Source organism: Eurytemora carolleeae, unplaced genomic scaffold, assembly GCF_000591075.1.
Source record: "Eurytemora carolleeae unplaced genomic scaffold, Eaff_2.0 scaffold1160, whole genome shotgun sequence".
Classification (NCBI taxonomy): Eukaryota; Metazoa; Arthropoda; class Copepoda; order Calanoida; family Temoridae; genus Eurytemora; species Eurytemora carolleeae.
This window is the reverse complement of record NW_019397045.1, coordinates 59,899-78,558: the sequence shown is the minus strand read 5'-3', so window position 1 is coordinate 78,558 and position 18,660 is coordinate 59,899. Positions and strand designations below refer to the sequence as shown.

The following is an 18,660-nucleotide window of genomic DNA, read 5'->3' as shown; positions in this document are numbered from 1 at the left end:
ACCAATTTTGCCCTTGGTAAAGTAAATTTCACTTAACTTCCCTGTTAATTAGGTGTTAATAGAATTACAATCATATGCGTCAAAAGGCAGTCACAAAACTTGCTATAGATACATTCCTTGTCGGTACAAGTTAAGCCTATCTAGATACTAGGCGTATTAGATTTGATTAGCAGACTTTATTATTTAGTCTATGGTTCTGTCTGAACCCGGATCCAAAATGGATAATCTTGACTTGAAAAATTGTTATCATTATGTATAGTGTATATACTATATAGTATATAGGGTCCGAAACAGTTGTTGTTCTTTCGCATATGTCGATAAACAGACATACATGAAACAATTAACAAATAAATCAATAATATGTTCCAGTTTGTAGTAAAATTTCGATTCCTTGAATTTTGCAGAAACTTGCCCCAGTTTCAACATTTTGTCCAGACAATTCAAAATTAGTTAACGTGAGTAGAAATATCAAAATTATCAAAATTAAGTGTCATCCAACATTGTGAAATTTGAGATAAAAACTATGAAAATTTTCTGTGCACCATACAGTGTGTCCCAGTAAGCATGGGAATTGAGAGACGTCTAGTTAGACGTCTTTCATTTCTTATATTTAATGCATGGCAAAGAAATTATAAAAATGAGGCTGTACGTCTGACGAGCTTTTCATAAAGTGGTTTATACCTTTCTCGTGATTAAAGGGAGTGTTCGCGAAAAATGAAAGGGGTATAGGCTTAATGCGATAAAAAAGCGCTTTGAATCGCCACTTAGAAGTAAGATTAGTAGCGATCAAAAGCGCTTTTTTATCGCATTAAGCCTATACGCCCTTTCATTTTTCGCGAACACTCCCTTTGAAACAATTTTTATTTATCAATAAATTTATCAATTTTGAAAACTTCATTAACAATTCAAAATAAATAAAATAAAAGACTTCACGACTTTAACACAAATTCATTAAGTGAAATAACATTTAACAATTTAAGAATCTTAATATATATCTATATTTATAAAGTAGTAATATCCGTTTGTCTGTCTTTTAGATGTCTGATAACATAAATCTCGAACAACGTACAGGGATTCCGGGTGTGTTTTCAAAGTTAAGAATCCTAATCGACGTTTGAACTTCAAAGGTTTAATAAAGACGACTTTCATTACGCTTTTATCGCCAATAAAGAAGAAAACCTACCAATAAACGCATCAATTAAAATTAAGAAATCAAATCGCATAATGAATTAATTACCCATCCTTCATTTAGATATATACAAACTTAACAGGCGGAGAAGGTCAAATTTATGCGACGTTACAGGGGAAACATTGTGACCTCGTAGCACCTCTAGTTTAATTTAACGCATAAATAAGAAGCAAATTTATCCAGTTCCACATTAGAAATTCAAATATTTTTGTTCTTATCTTGACAGTTCTTAAATAAGGGACTTTTCAATGATTAAAAACATGCAAGATTTCAATCCTACGTGAAATTTACTTAGTTTGACGTGTTCAATCAAGAATATAAATAAAATAAAATTTTAATGCATTTTTCTGTGCTGAGTTTTCCTTTAAAAGATTCCAACCCAATCCTTTCGTGGGTGTCGTTTAGAGTCTCTGAGTATTTGATGAAAAAGTCCTAAACATTAGAATTGTCGAGAGTGTCATGATTAAATATTACTCTAACGGTCTTTTTAGTCCGATAAAACTTTTTTTGAATTAGTTAAGTTATCAATAATTAACCCCGACATTTATTTTAACATCTTTTCGAGAAATCTTCCATTTGTAAATTGGCATGTCCGATTCACAACAAATTTAAAACTTTGACTGGTCCAAGCTGAGAAACTTTTCCTGATCAATCTACAAAAACGATTATTTCAGAGAAACACACGGAAAACTCTGTCATCAGACAAAAAAATTAAAGGGTTCCCCTATGAATTAAGCAGGCCCCCAAAACAAATATGTATTACCTCAATTAAACCGTTATCTAGGCTTTTCAAAGAATCCAGGCACTGTCTAACTTCACTTTAAAAAAAAGAAAACTTTTAAGAAGTAAATTTCAGAGTTGCACTTGGTTTTCCTTATTCTTCAGCTAATCTAACATTGTGTACCCACTCACATCAAACTTCCTGAGTAGTTCGTTGAACAAGCCATTATTTTTTCGAATAAATTAAATCTTTATTTGGGAGAATTTTTGCGAGTCACCCTAATTGTATCTTATGTCTTATGTCTTATTATGCATGTAAGAAATATGACTAAAACATCTATTATATATATGTACAGTTTGTTTGTATGCCCGATCATAGCTCATAAACCCCTTGGCTCACTTTTTGATTAATGAACTCGGTAGAACCACGTAAATCTTCTTAGCTTGGATTAAATGTTCAAGATGAGGTTGGTCGACATTTTTCGGAAAAAGTTTAAATTTTTGGCAAAGCTGGCTTCCCTATACAGTAAACACTTAGCTTTCAAGCAAAGTTCAATGAGAATTTTGCCAATTACTTTTTAAAAACCAAAGCTAACAAGCAAGTGCTTTACAGTGCTAAAATGTACATGTAAAGAGCTACAGAAAAGCATAAGTGAGTTATAGCGGTAAAAACAAAGCCAGAGTCAACCCAGTCTTAAAAATTAATGAGACTTTTATAAGCAGGCTGAATCTACGTGAATTGTATGCATATCATCTAATTAAAACTTCATAAAGGAAATATTGGAGTTAAGTCATTCGACAAAAAACCCTGAGAGCATGTCAGTAAAAATTTTGTTAACGAAAAAATATTCTTTCCTAGTTCTGTATTTTAGTTGTCTCTCTCTTAGTTCTGTTTCCGGTGCTCCTTTATCAACAAGTCAAGATTTAAATAAAAATATGATAGAAATTGTTACTTTAACTCACTAGGCTTACAGTGCGTTTCATAAACGACCTCTTATTTTAGCTAATTAAACTTGGCTTTTTCTTGCTGGTCCAATATATGCAAATACTTGTTTTTTCTACTTTTTAAAATAATAACATATCAAATTTTGCAGATTTTCCTGTTTTTTTACAAATTGGTGGATTTCCAAAAACTCTTTATAATCCAAATTTTTATTCTCAGGAGTAATCCAGGGGGACATTGGTTCCAAAACTAACACTTGGCCCATTTCTAGCACTGAGTGTTAGAAATGGGCACAAAATGAAAGACTGGGGTTTTAGGATCCCGATCGAGAGATAAAGTCGATAATAAAAACTATAACTAACATTTTATTCAGCCTGACCATTGACGAGGACAATAATTCCCAATTTAAATAATATTTTCTGTGACCAAACTTATAAAAGGAGTTCTTTTATATTAAAACCTATGACCGTTTTCTCGACAATGTCAGGTTTTCCATTTTCGAACTTATCCTGATTCCTGAACTTAAATCATTGTCGCGTTTTCGAGACAAAACTCATTTTCCCGTTTTTAAAAATAATCCGTTAGTGTTAGAAATGGGCAAAGTATCAGTTTTGGAACTAATTTCCCCTGTAATATGAAGGAGTCCAAGAAATGCATTGATTAAATAAAAGAAATAATAATAAAATCAGGGAAAACAAGAATTTCCAGAAATAGATTTACTATCATGAATTAAATGTTGACATGTTTTCCTTTAGGCAGTGTTTCCATCGATCTCCAAGATACCTCAGCTTCCGGGGAAGTCAACATCATTCTTTTTATATTTTCATTTTAAAAAAATTCATAGAAAACATTTATTATTTTTTTTGTTAAAAAATTGAAAAATTTGTATTTTCCTGAAATGTAAATATTCCTAATATTAGCGCTGTTATCACCATGTTCCAATGCTGCTACATAATATCCCTTAAAAAATAGCAAAGTGTTACTTAGAACTTGTGTCTTTTGTCTGATTCACAATGGTACCCTTTAACAACCAGGGAAGATATCGTCGTTTTTCTTTCCTAAAAACTGATTAATTTTGACAGAAACCTTCACTTCACTGCTTCTCTGCTGCAAATATTTGCAAGTCACTTTAACAAAAAACACCACAATTAAAAATAATTGATTTTCGGAAAGTAAAATAAGGAATAAAATACGTCAGTTTTAAAGTTTTAAAGAAAACCGTTATGAATCGGTCATTCCATTCTGTAAAAGAATGCTGTACTCTATTTAAATACATTGTTTATTGAGAATTAATTAAGCAATAAGTAAAAGTAAAATCAGATTTTCATTTTCTATATTTTCTAAAACATTTGAAAGCAATCTTTTTTTTAACGAATTCTTTCCTCATTCTTAGGATTTTTTTTTCATCTGACATCGTAAAAATATTCTATGATAAATATCGTAGTCTTTTATGCCTAAACTTTTAATTAAAAAAATATTGTTATATTGGCTCAATATTGTGTTATATTGGCTCAATATTGTGTTATATTGGCTCAATATTGTGTTATATTGGATCAATATTGTGTTATATTGACTAAACTCTGAGAAGATTTTTTTTATAAAAAAGTTTAAACCTGGGAAGCAATATCTGTACAGAGGAATGAGTATGTAGTCCTACATGCAGACAGTCCATGAGAGAAAACTACAACGGGAAACCTAATAATTATGAAAATAAAATATTTTATTGGAGGAATTCAACGGGCAACACCACACACTTCAATTAAAAAAGGGGGGGGGAGCTGTTATTTGCTTAAACGATTAATGCCTACAAAATGGGAAACTTCATAGGAATAGTTTTTACAAATCTAATTTATTCTGAGGTCGGATCTCTTTACCCAATGTGGGCACTTCTGAATATGAAGATAAATGCTTTGATCACTGAAAGTTATCCCTGTGTTAACACCAAGGAATACAGAAGTTATCCCTGCAGACTGCAGAGTGTCAACACCAAGGAATATCGAAGTTATCCCTGCAGACTGCAGAGTGTGAATACAATGGGATATCCCTGCAGACTACAGAGTGTCAACACCAAGAAATATCGAATTTATCCCTGCAGAGTGCGAATACCATGGGATATCGAAGTTATCCCTGCAGACTGCAGAGTGTGAATACAATGGGATATCGAAGTTATCCCTGCAGACTGCAGAGTGGGAATACAATGGGATATCCCTGCTGACTGCAGAGTGTCAACACCAAGAAATATCGAAGTTATCCCTGCAGACTGCAGACTACAGAGTGTCAACACCAAGGAATATCGAAGTTATCACTGCAGACTGCAGAGTGTGAACACAATGGGATATCGAAGAAGACTTCTGGTGAAATAAATGATAAACTGAAAATAATAATTGAGAGTCTTCATATTACCTTTTTTTAATTATTAACTTTTATTCTAATGCTCAGGGGCAGGAAGGGGGGGGTCTACTTTAGGTGCCAAAAAACTCTCATCCAGAAGCCTTGGAACGGATTAATCCATATAAATTAAATTACCTTTCAGTCTCTGGTTTACCACCTTCATTCACGGGAACTACAGGATTACACGACAACCAAGAAAACATTTTACCCTAGGATTAGAGGATTAAAGCCCTAGCAGACTAAAGGATTAAAGAACAAGCGGATTAGAGGATTAAAGGCCTAGCGAATTAGAGGATCAAAGAAATAGCGGATTAGAGAATTAAAGCCCTAGCGGATTAGAGTATTAAAGAATTATCGGATTCGAGGATTAAAGCCCTAGCAGATTAGAGAATTATAGCCTGGCGGATTACAGGATTAAAGCTAGCTAATGATAAATAAAAACTAGAATTTACCAGAATAGATTTGAAGAATAGTACAGCTAGCTAATGATAAATAAAAACTAGAATTTACCAGAATAGATTGGAAGAATAGTACAGCTAGTTAATAATAAATAAAAAAACTAGAATTTACCAGAATAGATTTGAAGAATAGTACAGCTAGTTAATGGTAAATAAAAACTAGAATTTACCAGAATATATTTGAAGAACGGAGACTGTTCATATTTAGCTCCAATATAGCTTTCTGCATATCTAAAAACATTGTTAAATCAAATACAACTGTTTAAAGACGAACAAAAACGATGTTTACTGTCCATTTCCAAGGACCTAATTTAAATAATTGAAGAGGTCACTTAACTAAATACCACAAATTCAATTCTTAACTTAAAGATCGGTGATTCAGGATTTGAACCAGTAGTAGATAGGTCAGCGACCTCTTCAATTAAATAAATTAGGTCCATGGAAAAAAAAAATTTGACATCGTTTTTGGTCGTCTTTAAACATTCAAGATTTCTATCTTTTAAGAGGCTCCACAAGAATCTGAGATTTTAATCATGTTTTAAAATTGCATCTTTTAAAATTAATTTTAGGTATATTTCTTGTTATTTGAAAATAAAAGATATGAATATTGAACAACTTACTTAGGGTGAGGCAACCATAGCGGCCATCTAGAGTAAACCCAACTGATAAAGATCAGACAAAAACTGGACTTTTAAAAACTTCAATCTTTTTTGAAACCTATATTTTATTTTGAGTGGACTGCAATCTTCTGAGAAAAATTAGATCGCTAAAGTATTAAGCAACCCCGGCCCCCTTTACTCACTCGGGGAAGGGTTGAAGTCTGCAGATAAAATACGCGACCAAGTTTCTAATAAAATAAAATTTCTTTATATTTGTGCTAATTGTGGACCTTTTTAGAGTATTTATAGAAATATAGAAGGACTAATTAAGTTCTCCCTTATTTCTTTAAAAACACAAATTACTCTTTTAGATATCCATCCATCTATTTGCGATCTTTTTCTCGTCTTATTTTCAATCAATCAAATTTGATCTGAAGAATTCCCTTGAAAATATATTACCAGCGTTTACCAAAAAAAAAAACAATGTAAAAACGAAAGTTTTCATTCACTTTTTAATTTTTCAAAACAAACTTTTGCTTACAGAAACGAATGTTGTTAATCTAAAAAAGTGTTAAAGAAATTATAAACGAATTAAACGAAAAAAAAGTACATTCTATTCAAAAATAATTAATTTTCTTTGCAAAGTTGAATTAAAATGAATTATGAATTATGTGTAAAATTACAATTACAAAGAAACTAAAAACTTGCCCAAAAAAATCATAACCTTATATATTTTCAATCAAATGTCGTAGACCTTTTTTATTTCGAACTATAAATTCAGCTAAGTTTAATAACCAAAATTTAAAATATTAAAGGTCTACAACACTTGATTAGAACATTTGAGATTTAAGGCGAGTATCGTCAGATCATTTGTTTCATTAAATTGGTTTGATCTGTGTTTAGTTGGTTTCCCTTGAAGGATCTGATTTATCTGATGTTGGATAGTACAAACGAAACAACAGGGGTAGCTTGGATTCTATCTCTTTAGTAAATACATCTATGCATCCAACAGTGTGTCTAAAAATATTTCTAAAATCAACATTATGCAGATTTCCCCCCCCCCACATTAACGATCACGAATTTCAAATAAAACCTTTTAAAAATGACTGTAAGCGTAATTTAAAGTGACCCTCCGTGCAAAGAGGGCAATGCCTAATATAAAACCCTGCCCTTTCACCATTTGTGTGTTTGTCGAGTACAGAAAAGTTTAACTGTATATATCTACCTTCCTGTCCCCCTCGGTAGATGAGCAACACCGTTAGATATTGGAAGCTGAAACGACATTGTATCTCTGAAACAAGAACAACAGACTCAAATAATTTTATTTTTGAATTATGTACATGTCTTTTGTCTAGGGTTCAATCTTGGTATTGTACAACCAGAACGCGCGCTGTACACCGCTTACACGATTATGGTCCGCTTCAGCCCTAAAATATATTATATATAATAATTTGTTTGATCAACAGAACATTTAAATGAACAAAAAATCTAGAAGTACCTTAATAGATAAATGCGCGCACTCGTCAATAAAAAAAAAACTGAGTTGGTAACTCATGCATTGCGGATATTTTGATCAATGTTTTTTTAATCTGCAGATTAATTTAATCTTTATTCTATACCCCGCATGGTAATCGTACACAGCTAAGTGTGGAAAGGAGCTTTAATCCCGGGAGGAATATCTAAAATGAAGATACGGACTGGAAAGTTTTAGTTTTTTTATAGATCCTCAAATTAAAAATTATTGTTTTAATAAAATTAGTTTTTATCAGTCCTAATGCGTAACAGTAAAATGTGAACACTGTACAGTGTACACATACCGTCCAAATCCCCCACATTAATTTAAATATAAACTTAGTATGATGTAGTAACCCATCTTTGTTATTTATAAAAAGTGTATAGTGCAGTTACTGGGAGAAAATTAAAAATCGCATTCTTTGTAGGTGACCCTGTACATATTTGTATTTGTGTACATATGAAGAACATCTTTACATATTAAATAGAGAGGAACTTATACCGATATTTGAAGATTTATGTAAATTGCTTCCCGCATTTTCACTGTTTTCATGAAGATTGTACACAATGTTAAGTCTCTACTTTACACATTTTATGTAACTAGCCTTAGAGGGCGCTTCGCTTCGACAGACAAGCCAAATTTATATATAGATTAAAGATATTATGGTTTTAAAAGCTCTACCTGAAAATGAACCTGCTGACCCTATACTCCTTATAGTGACCTCGCGCCCTACCGGTCACACAGCATCTCATATTCGGTCTGTAGATAAATAGATTGATAGATAGACAGATAAGTATACAGCTAAGCTATTAGCTTAACAGAAAGATAAAAAGATCCTAACTTATCTACAAATAAAAGCTAAAAAAAAGATTTTAAAAAGTTAAAATTTTGTGGCAGTGTCTTTGAAGGGACTAAAAGCGTAACTTCAGCGTTCAAGTGACCCTCAATGCAAAGAGGGCAACATTTACAAAGATACCTTTAAATCATTTGTGTGTGTTGGGGAGTACGGAGATATATGTGTTTAAACTTATCGAACCCGCTTGTATGCGTTGTGTTGAGTTACGTACAACATGGAGGGTCACTTGAAATAAAATCTAAATAAAAGGATACTAGGACTTCAATCCTGAATCAAATTAAGAAAGTAGATTGACCTACAAATCGACAAAACACAAAAAAAAAATTCTTTCAAAATTTGCCGAACATGATGGATGATGCACCAACATCAAGAAGTAAATGGAGATTTAGAAAAACAGAAATGTCAAAGTACTTACAGCTGCTATCACCTAATTACTTATAGAATTTACAATTTAAATTTTTTTAAAAATATGTTAAAAAGATTGACCTCCAAGTAGCGGAGTCATATGGCAGATCTTGGATCTCCTGTCCAGCAATATCTTGTATCTCGGCGGGAAGAATATCGTTGTCACTGAAATATTAAAACATTGGGCACTAGTAACAATCATTTTCATACAATTATTTGTTAACTAGCTCTAGTGTCCGGCTTTGCCCTTGGAATAATAAGAACACTTTGGGGAAAAAATTTAGAATTTAGAAAGAAAATTTTATTGAATTTTGAAAATAAATTTTAATTTTTTTAGCCTAAAAGAATTCCGCTGATTTAGTTCAGCCGTTTGGCAAAACTATTAACTAACATCTAAATGAGCGAAGAGCTTTAAACTCAGATAAGCGTTTGCTATGTTTTAAGTAAAAACTGTGATTTAAAAAAATGGAAATTAAAAATTATGTATTTCTTTTTGGCCTGAGCTTGGAAGTTGGGAACTCTTATTTTGTGGATATTGAGTTTAATGTTTAATCTCGATTTTTTGTTAATCTGCAGATTAATCTAGTCTTAATTCGAAATCCCGCATATTAATCGTACCCAGTCAGGGTCTGAAGAGAATTTATGATCAGTGCAGTAAATAAAATAAAGATTTGGAAAGGTATAGTTACTTAATTGATCCCCTCAAAAAGTGCCCACTGAGGATATCAAGATCAAACAAACTGAATTATATTATGAGTATTCAACACAAAATATATTTATCATTTATATTTGTCTAAAGCAAAATTACATTAAACAATATAAAAGTTTACAAACTAATACTCTTTTCTCTGGATATCGCATTTTATAATTGACAGGTTTTGCCAAAAAACAGAATTGTTTATTGGCAGCTTATAAAAAGGATACCTAGGTTCTGAAAAAAAACGTGATATGTTAAGAAATGCTTACATTATATTTTCCCTTGAAGCTCTCTCAAAATGTAATCTCTTGAATATTCTCCTTCGCTGGACATCCCTAAGGGTGATATTGTTTGGATAATGATGATGACGGTATTTGTAGGGACCACATCCGTCCCAATCCCACCATTCTTGCAATGCCTACAGGCAAAAGGTATATTTTCATAACACATTATTATTATTATTATTATTAAAGGACAACCCGTCATTCAATTACAATAAATTAAAATAACAAAATTGTCGTCCCCCTAAAAATCAAATAATTAACCCTTTAAAAAATCTGGCATTTGCCAAAAAAATCCTAATATTTCTTTTTAGGGAGGGTGGATGAATGATTTTTGAGGAAATATTTTTTTAATAATAATTCTGATTTTATGATAAATATGATTCCTTGCCTTATGATTATAATGATTTGTTCCAGTCCAAGGACGAGTAGGTTTGGGTTTAACTCTAAAAAATAAATAATTATCAACCTAGTATTCAGTAATATTGATCATTTAATCATTTTTGTAGAAGTCAAATTACTGGTTGAGATGAAAGATCAAGGGCAGGATCATTCATGAAAATGCGAACCATGTGCAATTTCCTAGAAAGATAATTGAGCAAAGATTAACTAATCTAGAAAAAACTGTGTGCAAGATTATGGAAACTGTTGCTGCAAGCGACCAGGCAGTAATCCAGATTAGAAAGATTCAGGAGCCTGTGAATCAAATAAAGTCTTCAGGCAATGAGGATGCAGCCAAGGCTATGATAACTGAAGGAAACTGAATGAAAAAATGAATTTACCAGAATGGAAGATCTGAAAGATGTATCTACAATGTCCCTCTATCAGTGGGGCGCTAGATTCAAGACTTCAAGTACACAAGTAAGTAAGAATTAAATAGAAATGTACTGTACTTCAACAATCATGAAAGGTTAACTTACCAAAAAAAATCAGTTCATTTGGAAAAAAATAATCATGTTTTCCTAGAAACTGTGATACTTAAAAATAAATGATAATGGCAATTAGTATGAGACAAAAATTAATTACTTTTCATAATCTTTTTTTATGGTTAATTTAACTCAAGTTTACTAATTAACTATCCACATAATTTCAAGTGACCCTAAAATAGAAGCATTACATAAACGGTTCCATTTAGCCATCTTTAATATTTATAATATTCTGTCAAAGATCTTAATTTTCTCAATTTCCTTCCCTTGTTTCTGGTCAAAAAATACACAAGTCAGTTTTACAGAACCCGTAAATAAAACTAATCAATGTTCAGATAGAAAAGCAAGTCGATAACTCTTTTATTTTTGCTTAGAGAAAAGTTTACAGGACACCATTGTGAATTGGAAGTATAATAATTTGAACGGAGGGTAAATTGAAATAACGTCAACAGAACCATTTAACTTAGTTTAACTAGGGGAACATTTACTTACTTTGACTTGAATCTGACTTGACTAAGTGTTCCAAGAACGCTTATTGTATTTGAAAGATTATTAGAACAGAAATTTGTGAGCTGAACCCCCTTCAGCAAACAAGAAACCAGCCCTGCCATATTTGGTCTGAAAATAGGAGAATTATCTATCATTTATCATTTTCCAACAGAGTTGAAAGTTTTATTTTGTAATTTCTACAAAAAACATATTTCTACATAGTTTCTTTAAGGAATGTATTGTATAGCATAGAACCAATATATAAATATATAAAATGTATGAATAACGAAATGAAGATCATTATAAACTGTTTACCAATATTTTTTTTCTTGAACACATTTTTATAGAATCTGAATTGGAAGTAGGGTTTCCAATGCAAATGGATTTTACTTGCGCGCAATTGCGAGCCCCCTAAACTCCACGCAATTCCCCGCTATTTGTGAACCGACTGCGCAATTCTGATTGGAAACCCTAATTGAAAGATAAACAAGATGTTTATAAACAGTTTGCAAGTCGAGCAGTTTTATAATCAACTCTAAGCTGAAGCCAATTGTCGAGAATTCCTTTATCCATGTTAGCCAGTTGATCACCCATAGCTGCACCTCTCAGGTTCTCAGGAGGAAGGATTAGAAGGTTACACATTGCATGTAGGGTCTCAAACAGTGCGGTAACTGTTCCAACCTTCCAGTCAGATACACACTTCCGGTACTCCTACCAAATACACTTCCGGTATTCACAAGGGTGTATATTTTCAAAAATGATTTTTCAAGATCTAAGAGGGAAAAGGAAAATTGAACATAAACAAACAGGCAAGATTTTTCTAACTTTTACCCAGAAATTTATTTATTTGCCCCGTGAAAATCACCCCCCCCCCCTTAAAGTAAAAATTGTATTTAGTTTAGCAACTGTCATCTGTTATCATGCCAAAATGTTTCATGATCGGGATTTTACTTGTTTGTTTTTAAGTTTTAACCTTTTTTAAACTCAATCTTGTACCAACCTGCATATCACAAATCAACGTCATTGCCCCAGCAGACGCAAACTGGAACTGCATCAGGTGCTCATAAACAGTCCTAAACAATAATTTTATATAATTGATTAAATAAGTATTTATCTGAAAGTTTTAAGCCAAACTTAATGAATTTGAGATGGGTATCTGAACTATACATCTGTTGGTTCAAATCTTGAATCAACCATTCAAAGTTAAAGATGTATGAGGATTTGAATCTATGATTCAAGATATGAACCGGCAGAAGAGAGTTCAATAACCTCTCCAAATCATTAAATTTGTTCCCCGTGTAACTTTAAATTTGAATAATATTAAGTTCTCAATCAGTTAAAAGCAGCTGATGTGTATTCCTGCAATCTCTTAAAAACAGTCCATATTATTCGCAACAAGTTCTTTGTATCAAGAACAACAACAACAACAATGAACCAGTTCCAATAGATAGAAGAGTAAAGACTGACTGATTGTATATTAACTAGACAGGTTTATATAGTGGTACAATGTAAACAATAACAACAATGCAGCTACTGGAGCTAGTTGAAAAGGCCAATTAAACTGGTGTTTACCGAACCGTAGAGGGATAATGTTTGTGAAGTTTTTGCAGTGCAGACGAAAAATTAATGCGGTGTGCCTTCCCTCCCTCTTTGTGCGATAAATCCATTTTCATATTTTTTAACAACACAATATCAAATATTAAATATTCCTAACAAAAGAAATTAGTTTTGTTATTGTTTGGTCCAGGACTATTAAATAAGTAAAAAAAAAATATTTCAAAGAAAACTTTTCATCATTATGAAATAGTGCTATTGAAATATTTGATTTTGATTTGGAAAAATTCATCTGTCCCGAGGCCATAACTTTTTTTTTGAGAACCTCAGGATGATATGCTCAAGCATCGATCTTCATCTTATGCAGACCACAGTCCGAATTTAATGAATTTGAGCCGCCAAAAACCGGTTTCAGTTGAGCGCCGGCTTATATCTTAAAACATTGAATACAATTTTAAGTGGAACCCACCATATTTGAGCCGCGGCTCAAATTCTTTAAATTCGGCCTCAGATCATTAAAGACAAGCATTCTCAACAATAAAAGTGCCCACATTGGATATGGAGATCAAGAATTCAAGAATTACAATACTCTACACAAAAGTTCCATCTTGTGAATAAACAAGAAACAACTACGAATTCATTTTCAATTGTTTAAAATGATTTTTATCTCTATATAAGTTCAGGGCAAATTTTTAGAATTTTAACGGCTACAAAATACAACTTTTAAGCAACTAAGGAGGAGAAACAGCAAAAAATCTACCAACTCAAAGTTTGCAATATTTGGGACAGGATTTTTTGAATTTCAGCTAGGTCTAGCAGGCAGTTCAACGACCTAGCTCAAATTTATTAAATTCGGTCCCTGGTTTCATAGATAACGAAAAAAATAGCTAATTTAAGAGAAATCATCTCATAATAAAGCAGTTTCCTCAGGAATGGGATGGTCGACGAATGGGGGGGGGGGGGTTGTCACCTGTGTAATCGAATTCCTAACTCTTGAAGAACCCATTCTAAATTTCGTCCATCAAGAGAGTCCCTGAACCAACATTTTTTTTCAAATATTACTTAAAAAGAAATGTTCAAATTAAAAAAATGCTGTATATAGCATTCATTTAAACAAAAATGATTTCAAATGTGTTTTCAACGAAAATAATTTCAAATGCGTAGAAAAAAATGCATTTTTAAGTTATTAAAAATTATTTTCCTGATCTTCTTAGTTAATTCAGCTATCCATTTTACAACTTTGAGACAGGCACCGCTTGCAACAGCTATAGCTTCACCACCCTGAGAAATAAAAAAAATAGGACATTTTTCAGATAGCCTCTCCTCTCCCCTTCCCCCCAATACCACCACCACAACCCGTAACGCACAATGTCGAACAAATTTTCTCTCATATCTCCATTATAACTTTTTTGCATGGAATTTTGCGAGAGATAAAAACAGAATTAATCGAATATTTCCAAATGGGAACCAACGCAACATGCAAAACTAGAGCACAACATTTTTAAAATAAAAAAGATTTAAAAAAACAGCACCTGTGGGTTGTAATCGGTTTTCTTCTGCTCAGTTGTTAAAATAGTTTTGATCCAACCAGCGATAGTAGCAATACTACGATCCAGTCCTAAATACAATATACAGCACTTAGGATTCGGATCCGTAACATATCGGCTTCCTGGATCTTCAAAAATATGCGGATTGCGGATCCACGAATCTGGTTCCAAGACAAAATATCAACCTAAAACTGTTAAAAAATTATAGTTTGCTCTTAAAACCCAAATCTGAACTATTAAAACAGAAATTTTCCATATCATCGAGTTTTGGCATAAAGATAAACGAAACAAGAAAAAAAAGTGAAAAATTCTTCTTTTGTTCAAAATGTCAGTTAATTTTTAAGAAATACTTATGACCTGGATCCGGGTCCAAATCTATCAAATTTTTCCTCTGTAGATTGTATGTAGTATTATTGATTAGTAAAATCCCCCCCTTACCCCTTAAACCCTGTTGATAAACAGTTTTAGAAACAAACGAAATTCGAAGCAGTTTAGAACATGGCTAAGTTTTGATAATATTTCATTTTCTCTGCTTTCTCTGTGAATAAATAAGTTGCTATAAAAGCATGTTCGTTGAATTCATTTTGTAGAAGAACTATGTACTTTGCATACGTTTCTGTATTTCTGGCACCTGTAAGTGGCCTGTGTATTTTATACCTTGTCTTTGTAGTGAAAATAAAGGTATTTATTAATATCTTTCAAAAGGTTGATACCTTATCTTGGGGAAACAAAATGAGGCGGTTTCATGCCCACGCAAAGTTTGCCAGAAAATAAAGAATTCCAAATGTTGAGAAATGTTTCCATTTTTTGCAGATATTTAGGAGAAAAAAATTGGTAAAAATAAGGATTGAGAGGAAGTCGAAAATTTTACAGTAAATGATGATTGATAACAAAATTGTTGATTGCAACTAAGGATTGATAGCAAATTGGCCTAATAGCAAGTGAGGCTTGATAGCAAATGTGTCGATAGCAGTTGATGCCAGATAGCTAATGAGGCTTTATAGCAAATGAATGTGATCGCAACTGAATTGATAGTAAATTAGTTTGATAGCAAATGTTTAGATAGCAAGTGAGGCTGATAGCAACTGATTTTGATTACAATTGAGTTGATAGCAAGTGAGTTAATAGCAAATGATCCTGCTCCGTTTTTGCAAAGCTGTGTTGGGCTTCCAATTTTCTCCCGTTTTATGTGATATACAAATTACTATACTAATATCAGCAGTATGTAATTACATTTTTCCTTTTTCCTTCCCGTTTATCCTCATAAACTTATCTTTCCTTTGCTTTTTTTCATAATGAATTTATTATTTTTATAAGTGTATCTGTGTAATTTTTAAAAATGTGTTAAAATTAGTCGAAATATATATCTATCTATCTATCTATATATATTTGTGATTACCTTTCGAAATATATTTCTATCTATCTATATATAATTGTGATTACCTGTCGAAAAATATATCTATCTATGAATATATATTTGTGACTACCTGTCGAAATAAATATCTATCTATCTATATATTTCTATCTATCTATATATAATTGTGATTACCTGTCGAAAAATATATCTATCTATGAATATATATTTGTGATTACCTGTCGAAATATATATTTATATATGAATATATATTTGTGATACCTGTCGAAATATATACCTATCTATCTATATATATTTGTGATTACCTGTCGAAATATTTATCTATCTATCTATATATATTTGTGATTACCTGTATCAAGTTTAGATTCAAGTTTCTCCCATTCATTCTTCTTGGTCTGGAGGCAGTCTGCATGCTTAGAGGTGGATACCACCAGAGGCACCAGGCTATCTTTAAAGAAAATTTTTGATATTTAAAGAGACTGTAAGTATGATTTCAAATGACCCTCCATGTACAGAGGGCAATGTCCGGTTTAAAACGGTATCCTTAAAATCTGTGTTTGTTTAGTACAGAGATATGCGTGAGTAAACTTAACGAAACCCGCTTGTATTCCAGTGTACGCTTTGTTTAGTTCTTGGTGAACTTAACGTACACTGGAATACAAATACAAGCGGGCTTCGATATATTTACACACACAAATCTCTGTTTTCGATGGACACACAAAGGTTTTATGGGTACCGTTGCCCCATAAGCATGGAGGGTCACTTGAAATTATGCTTACATTCCCTTTAACAGTGTCATAAATGCTTCAAAAATATACCCTGTAACATTCACTGCCCAAGGATAAGCATGAAAGAATTGAGATGCATATTTGAATTTTTCTGTTAATTAAATGTGGAAGAAGGGTGGGGGGGAGCAGGTTCTACATCAGAGCTCAAAAAGTATGCACCGGTCATTGCCGACGTGATTTCGATCTCCCTAGCACATTCCCTGATTGCTGATGTTACTTGATGTGCCTGTTTAAAAGAAGGCAAAGGTAACTTAATAATTATTGTATATTTTATAAGTAAAGAGAGATCCTTTATTATATTCGACGTTCGTATTTAGCATAATAATAAAATCAAAAACTTAACCCAACACAATACTTCAGAACCAGAATTAGTTTACTTTTTGTTTGTTAAAATTGTAACAATAATGACTCGACAGTAGACATATCTGTGAAAAAAAGATAGGGCACATTTTGAGTTATATCAGTAAGCAATAATAAAATGCCATTGATCCTTCAGTCTACTATTTATATATGATGGAATGCATTTCCATATTTCAATGTAGCTCTTTAAATCAATATAAACTAACATTAAACTAAATTCTTTAACAAATTTTAATTTTTCAATTTAATAATTTGTATTTCTACCTGAGAATAACTTGTCCACAAGAAAGATGATTGTATTTGTCTGCCGAATAATATCAAAGAAATACGTTTCCGGCGGAACTTTAGTTTCCGGAAGTGGTATTCCGGCCAACCCTAGAGACACGTGGTCTTAAATACTTTAAGTGGCATTTTCATTCCGTTAAGGAAGAAAACATTTCTAAGTCTAATTAGCTTATGTTTATAGTTTTTCAATGCAGGGGGAGAAAGTTCTTAACTGTGAATTGTTCCAAAAATGTCATTGAGTATCGGTTTTGGACTAAAAGCACGGTTGGAAGCGTTCTCCCCCTTGTAATAAACATTAAAAACATGTTTGATGACTGGAGAAGGAAGAGGCTGCGTAACGGAGGATATGATCATGTGGATAAAAACAAATGGTTTAGCTCAGCCTATGTACATTGTACCTGGTGAAAATGAAAGAAAAACCAGATTGTCCAGTGATTTGTTGAATCTGAAGTTACCTGTTGTGCACACCGAAATACGAAGAAACTTGTTTAGTGCAAGAGTTATCAATATATGGAATGATATTCCATATGAAATCAAAAGTGCTGGAAACCTGAACATTTTCAAAAACAAGCTCGATAATTGGCTGAATTCCTAAACGGCCAATGAAGTCGGAAAAGAGATGTTTTAAATTATCACACCCGTGATATATAAACGTAAACACACTAAATAAACCAATTAAAAAATTAAATCAAATAAAATTTTAAAAATATTAATTAATGGTTTAAAGACCCGCCTAGTTCTACAGCATAATCCACATGATAATGTAGAAGGTACGAAACTAGAAACAAATCAAATTCAATTTAATTTTAAAATAAATAATTCGTAAAACTTAAGATTACATACCCGACACACTGACACATGTCATTATTTCCACAGTTCAGACAACTTGTTTACAATGTACACTAAACTTACAAAGAACATAACTCTCAATAATTAAACAGCTAATTAAATTGACACAAAACTTACGAAATACACAATTCTGAAGAATTAAACAACAACTATATATTGTACACAAAACTTACAAAATAAAGAACTCTCAAGACTTATATAACTACTCAAACTTGTTTGTTAGATTAATTTTTGATAAATCGTCTCTAAATTTATAAATTATATTATATATTGAATTGATAATTGTTCCTAAAATATTAAAAATCTCCATAGCATTACTGGACAACTCACTGGGCTTGGACAATACTTGACATCGTCTGACAAATAACAAAAGATATAAGAAAAGATCAAAATAAAAAAACTAGAGCTATTTGATTGGAGAGAAAATGAGATGAG

General features: G+C 32.1%; 3 protein-coding genes across 3 annotated transcripts in view; all 3 read right to left on the bottom strand.

The window, feature by feature from the left end:
* Positions 1 to 1,156: 1,156 nt before the first annotated feature.
* LOC111711383 (platelet-activating factor acetylhydrolase) lies at positions 1,157 to 7,611 on the bottom strand. The gene is made up of 12 exons (XM_023485726.1): positions 7,526 to 7,611; positions 7,213 to 7,317; positions 6,322 to 6,348; positions 5,872 to 5,932; positions 5,379 to 5,452; positions 4,466 to 4,547; positions 3,763 to 3,812; positions 3,602 to 3,663; positions 2,765 to 2,813; positions 1,953 to 2,007; positions 1,531 to 1,621; positions 1,157 to 1,179 (listed from the first exon to the last, which is right to left on the bottom strand). Exons 1-12 carry the CDS (start codon positions 7,582 to 7,584, stop codon positions 1,157 to 1,159), a joined length of 738 nt encoding a protein of 245 aa, XP_023341494.1. The 5' UTR covers positions 7,585 to 7,611.
* On the bottom strand, positions 7,591 to 11,623 carry LOC111711385 (28S ribosomal protein S14, mitochondrial). The gene is made up of 6 exons (XM_023485728.1): positions 11,471 to 11,623; positions 10,444 to 10,498; positions 10,041 to 10,189; positions 9,156 to 9,239; positions 8,495 to 8,572; positions 7,591 to 7,727 (listed from the first exon to the last, which is right to left on the bottom strand). The coding sequence occupies exons 1-6, from the start codon at positions 11,620 to 11,622 to the stop codon at positions 7,652 to 7,654; spliced, it is 594 nt and encodes a 197-aa protein (XP_023341496.1). The 5' UTR covers position 11,623; the 3' UTR covers positions 7,591 to 7,651.
* The window catches only part of LOC111711384 (exocyst complex component 5), a 21,173-nt gene continuing 14,108 nt past the window's right edge, over positions 11,596 to 18,660 (bottom strand). Inside the window, exons 17-25 of the mRNA XM_023485727.1 lie at positions 18,514 to 18,581; positions 18,110 to 18,154; positions 17,356 to 17,466; positions 16,293 to 16,391; positions 14,554 to 14,639; positions 14,223 to 14,302; positions 13,992 to 14,054; positions 12,468 to 12,540; positions 11,596 to 12,178 (exon numbers count right to left, since the gene is read on the bottom strand). Coding sequence (XP_023341495.1) covers positions 11,963 to 12,178; positions 12,468 to 12,540; positions 13,992 to 14,054; positions 14,223 to 14,302; positions 14,554 to 14,639; positions 16,293 to 16,391; positions 17,356 to 17,466; positions 18,110 to 18,154; positions 18,514 to 18,581 — 841 coding nt within the window. The 3' untranslated portion in view covers positions 11,596 to 11,962. The remainder of the gene's footprint in view (positions 12,179 to 12,467; positions 12,541 to 13,991; positions 14,055 to 14,222; positions 14,303 to 14,553; positions 14,640 to 16,292; positions 16,392 to 17,355; positions 17,467 to 18,109; positions 18,155 to 18,513; positions 18,582 to 18,660) is intronic.

Coding starts and splice junctions, on each gene's coding strand:
- LOC111711383 (XM_023485726.1), bottom strand. CDS start 7,584: ATGTCGTTTCAGCTTCCAATATCTAACGGTGTTGCTCATCTACCGAGG. Junction 1,622..1,952: donor TAGATAACGGTTTAATTGAG/GTAATACATATT, acceptor TCTAATGTTTAG/GACTTTTTCATCAAATACTC. Junction 1,180..1,530: donor AAAACTCAGCACAGAAAAAT/GCATTAAAATTT, acceptor GTTTATTGGTAG/GTTTTCTTCTTTATTGGCGA.
- LOC111711385 (XM_023485728.1), bottom strand. CDS start 11,622: ATGATAGATAATTCTCCTATTTTCAGACCAAATATGGCAGGGCTGGTT. Junction 10,190..10,443: donor CAAATCATTATAATCATAAG/GCAAGGAATCAT, acceptor TTTTGCCTGTAG/GCATTGCAAGAATGGTGGGA. Junction 9,240..10,040: donor GCTTCAAGGGAAAATATAAT/GTAAGCATTTCT, acceptor TTAATATTTCAG/TGACAACGATATTCTTCCCG.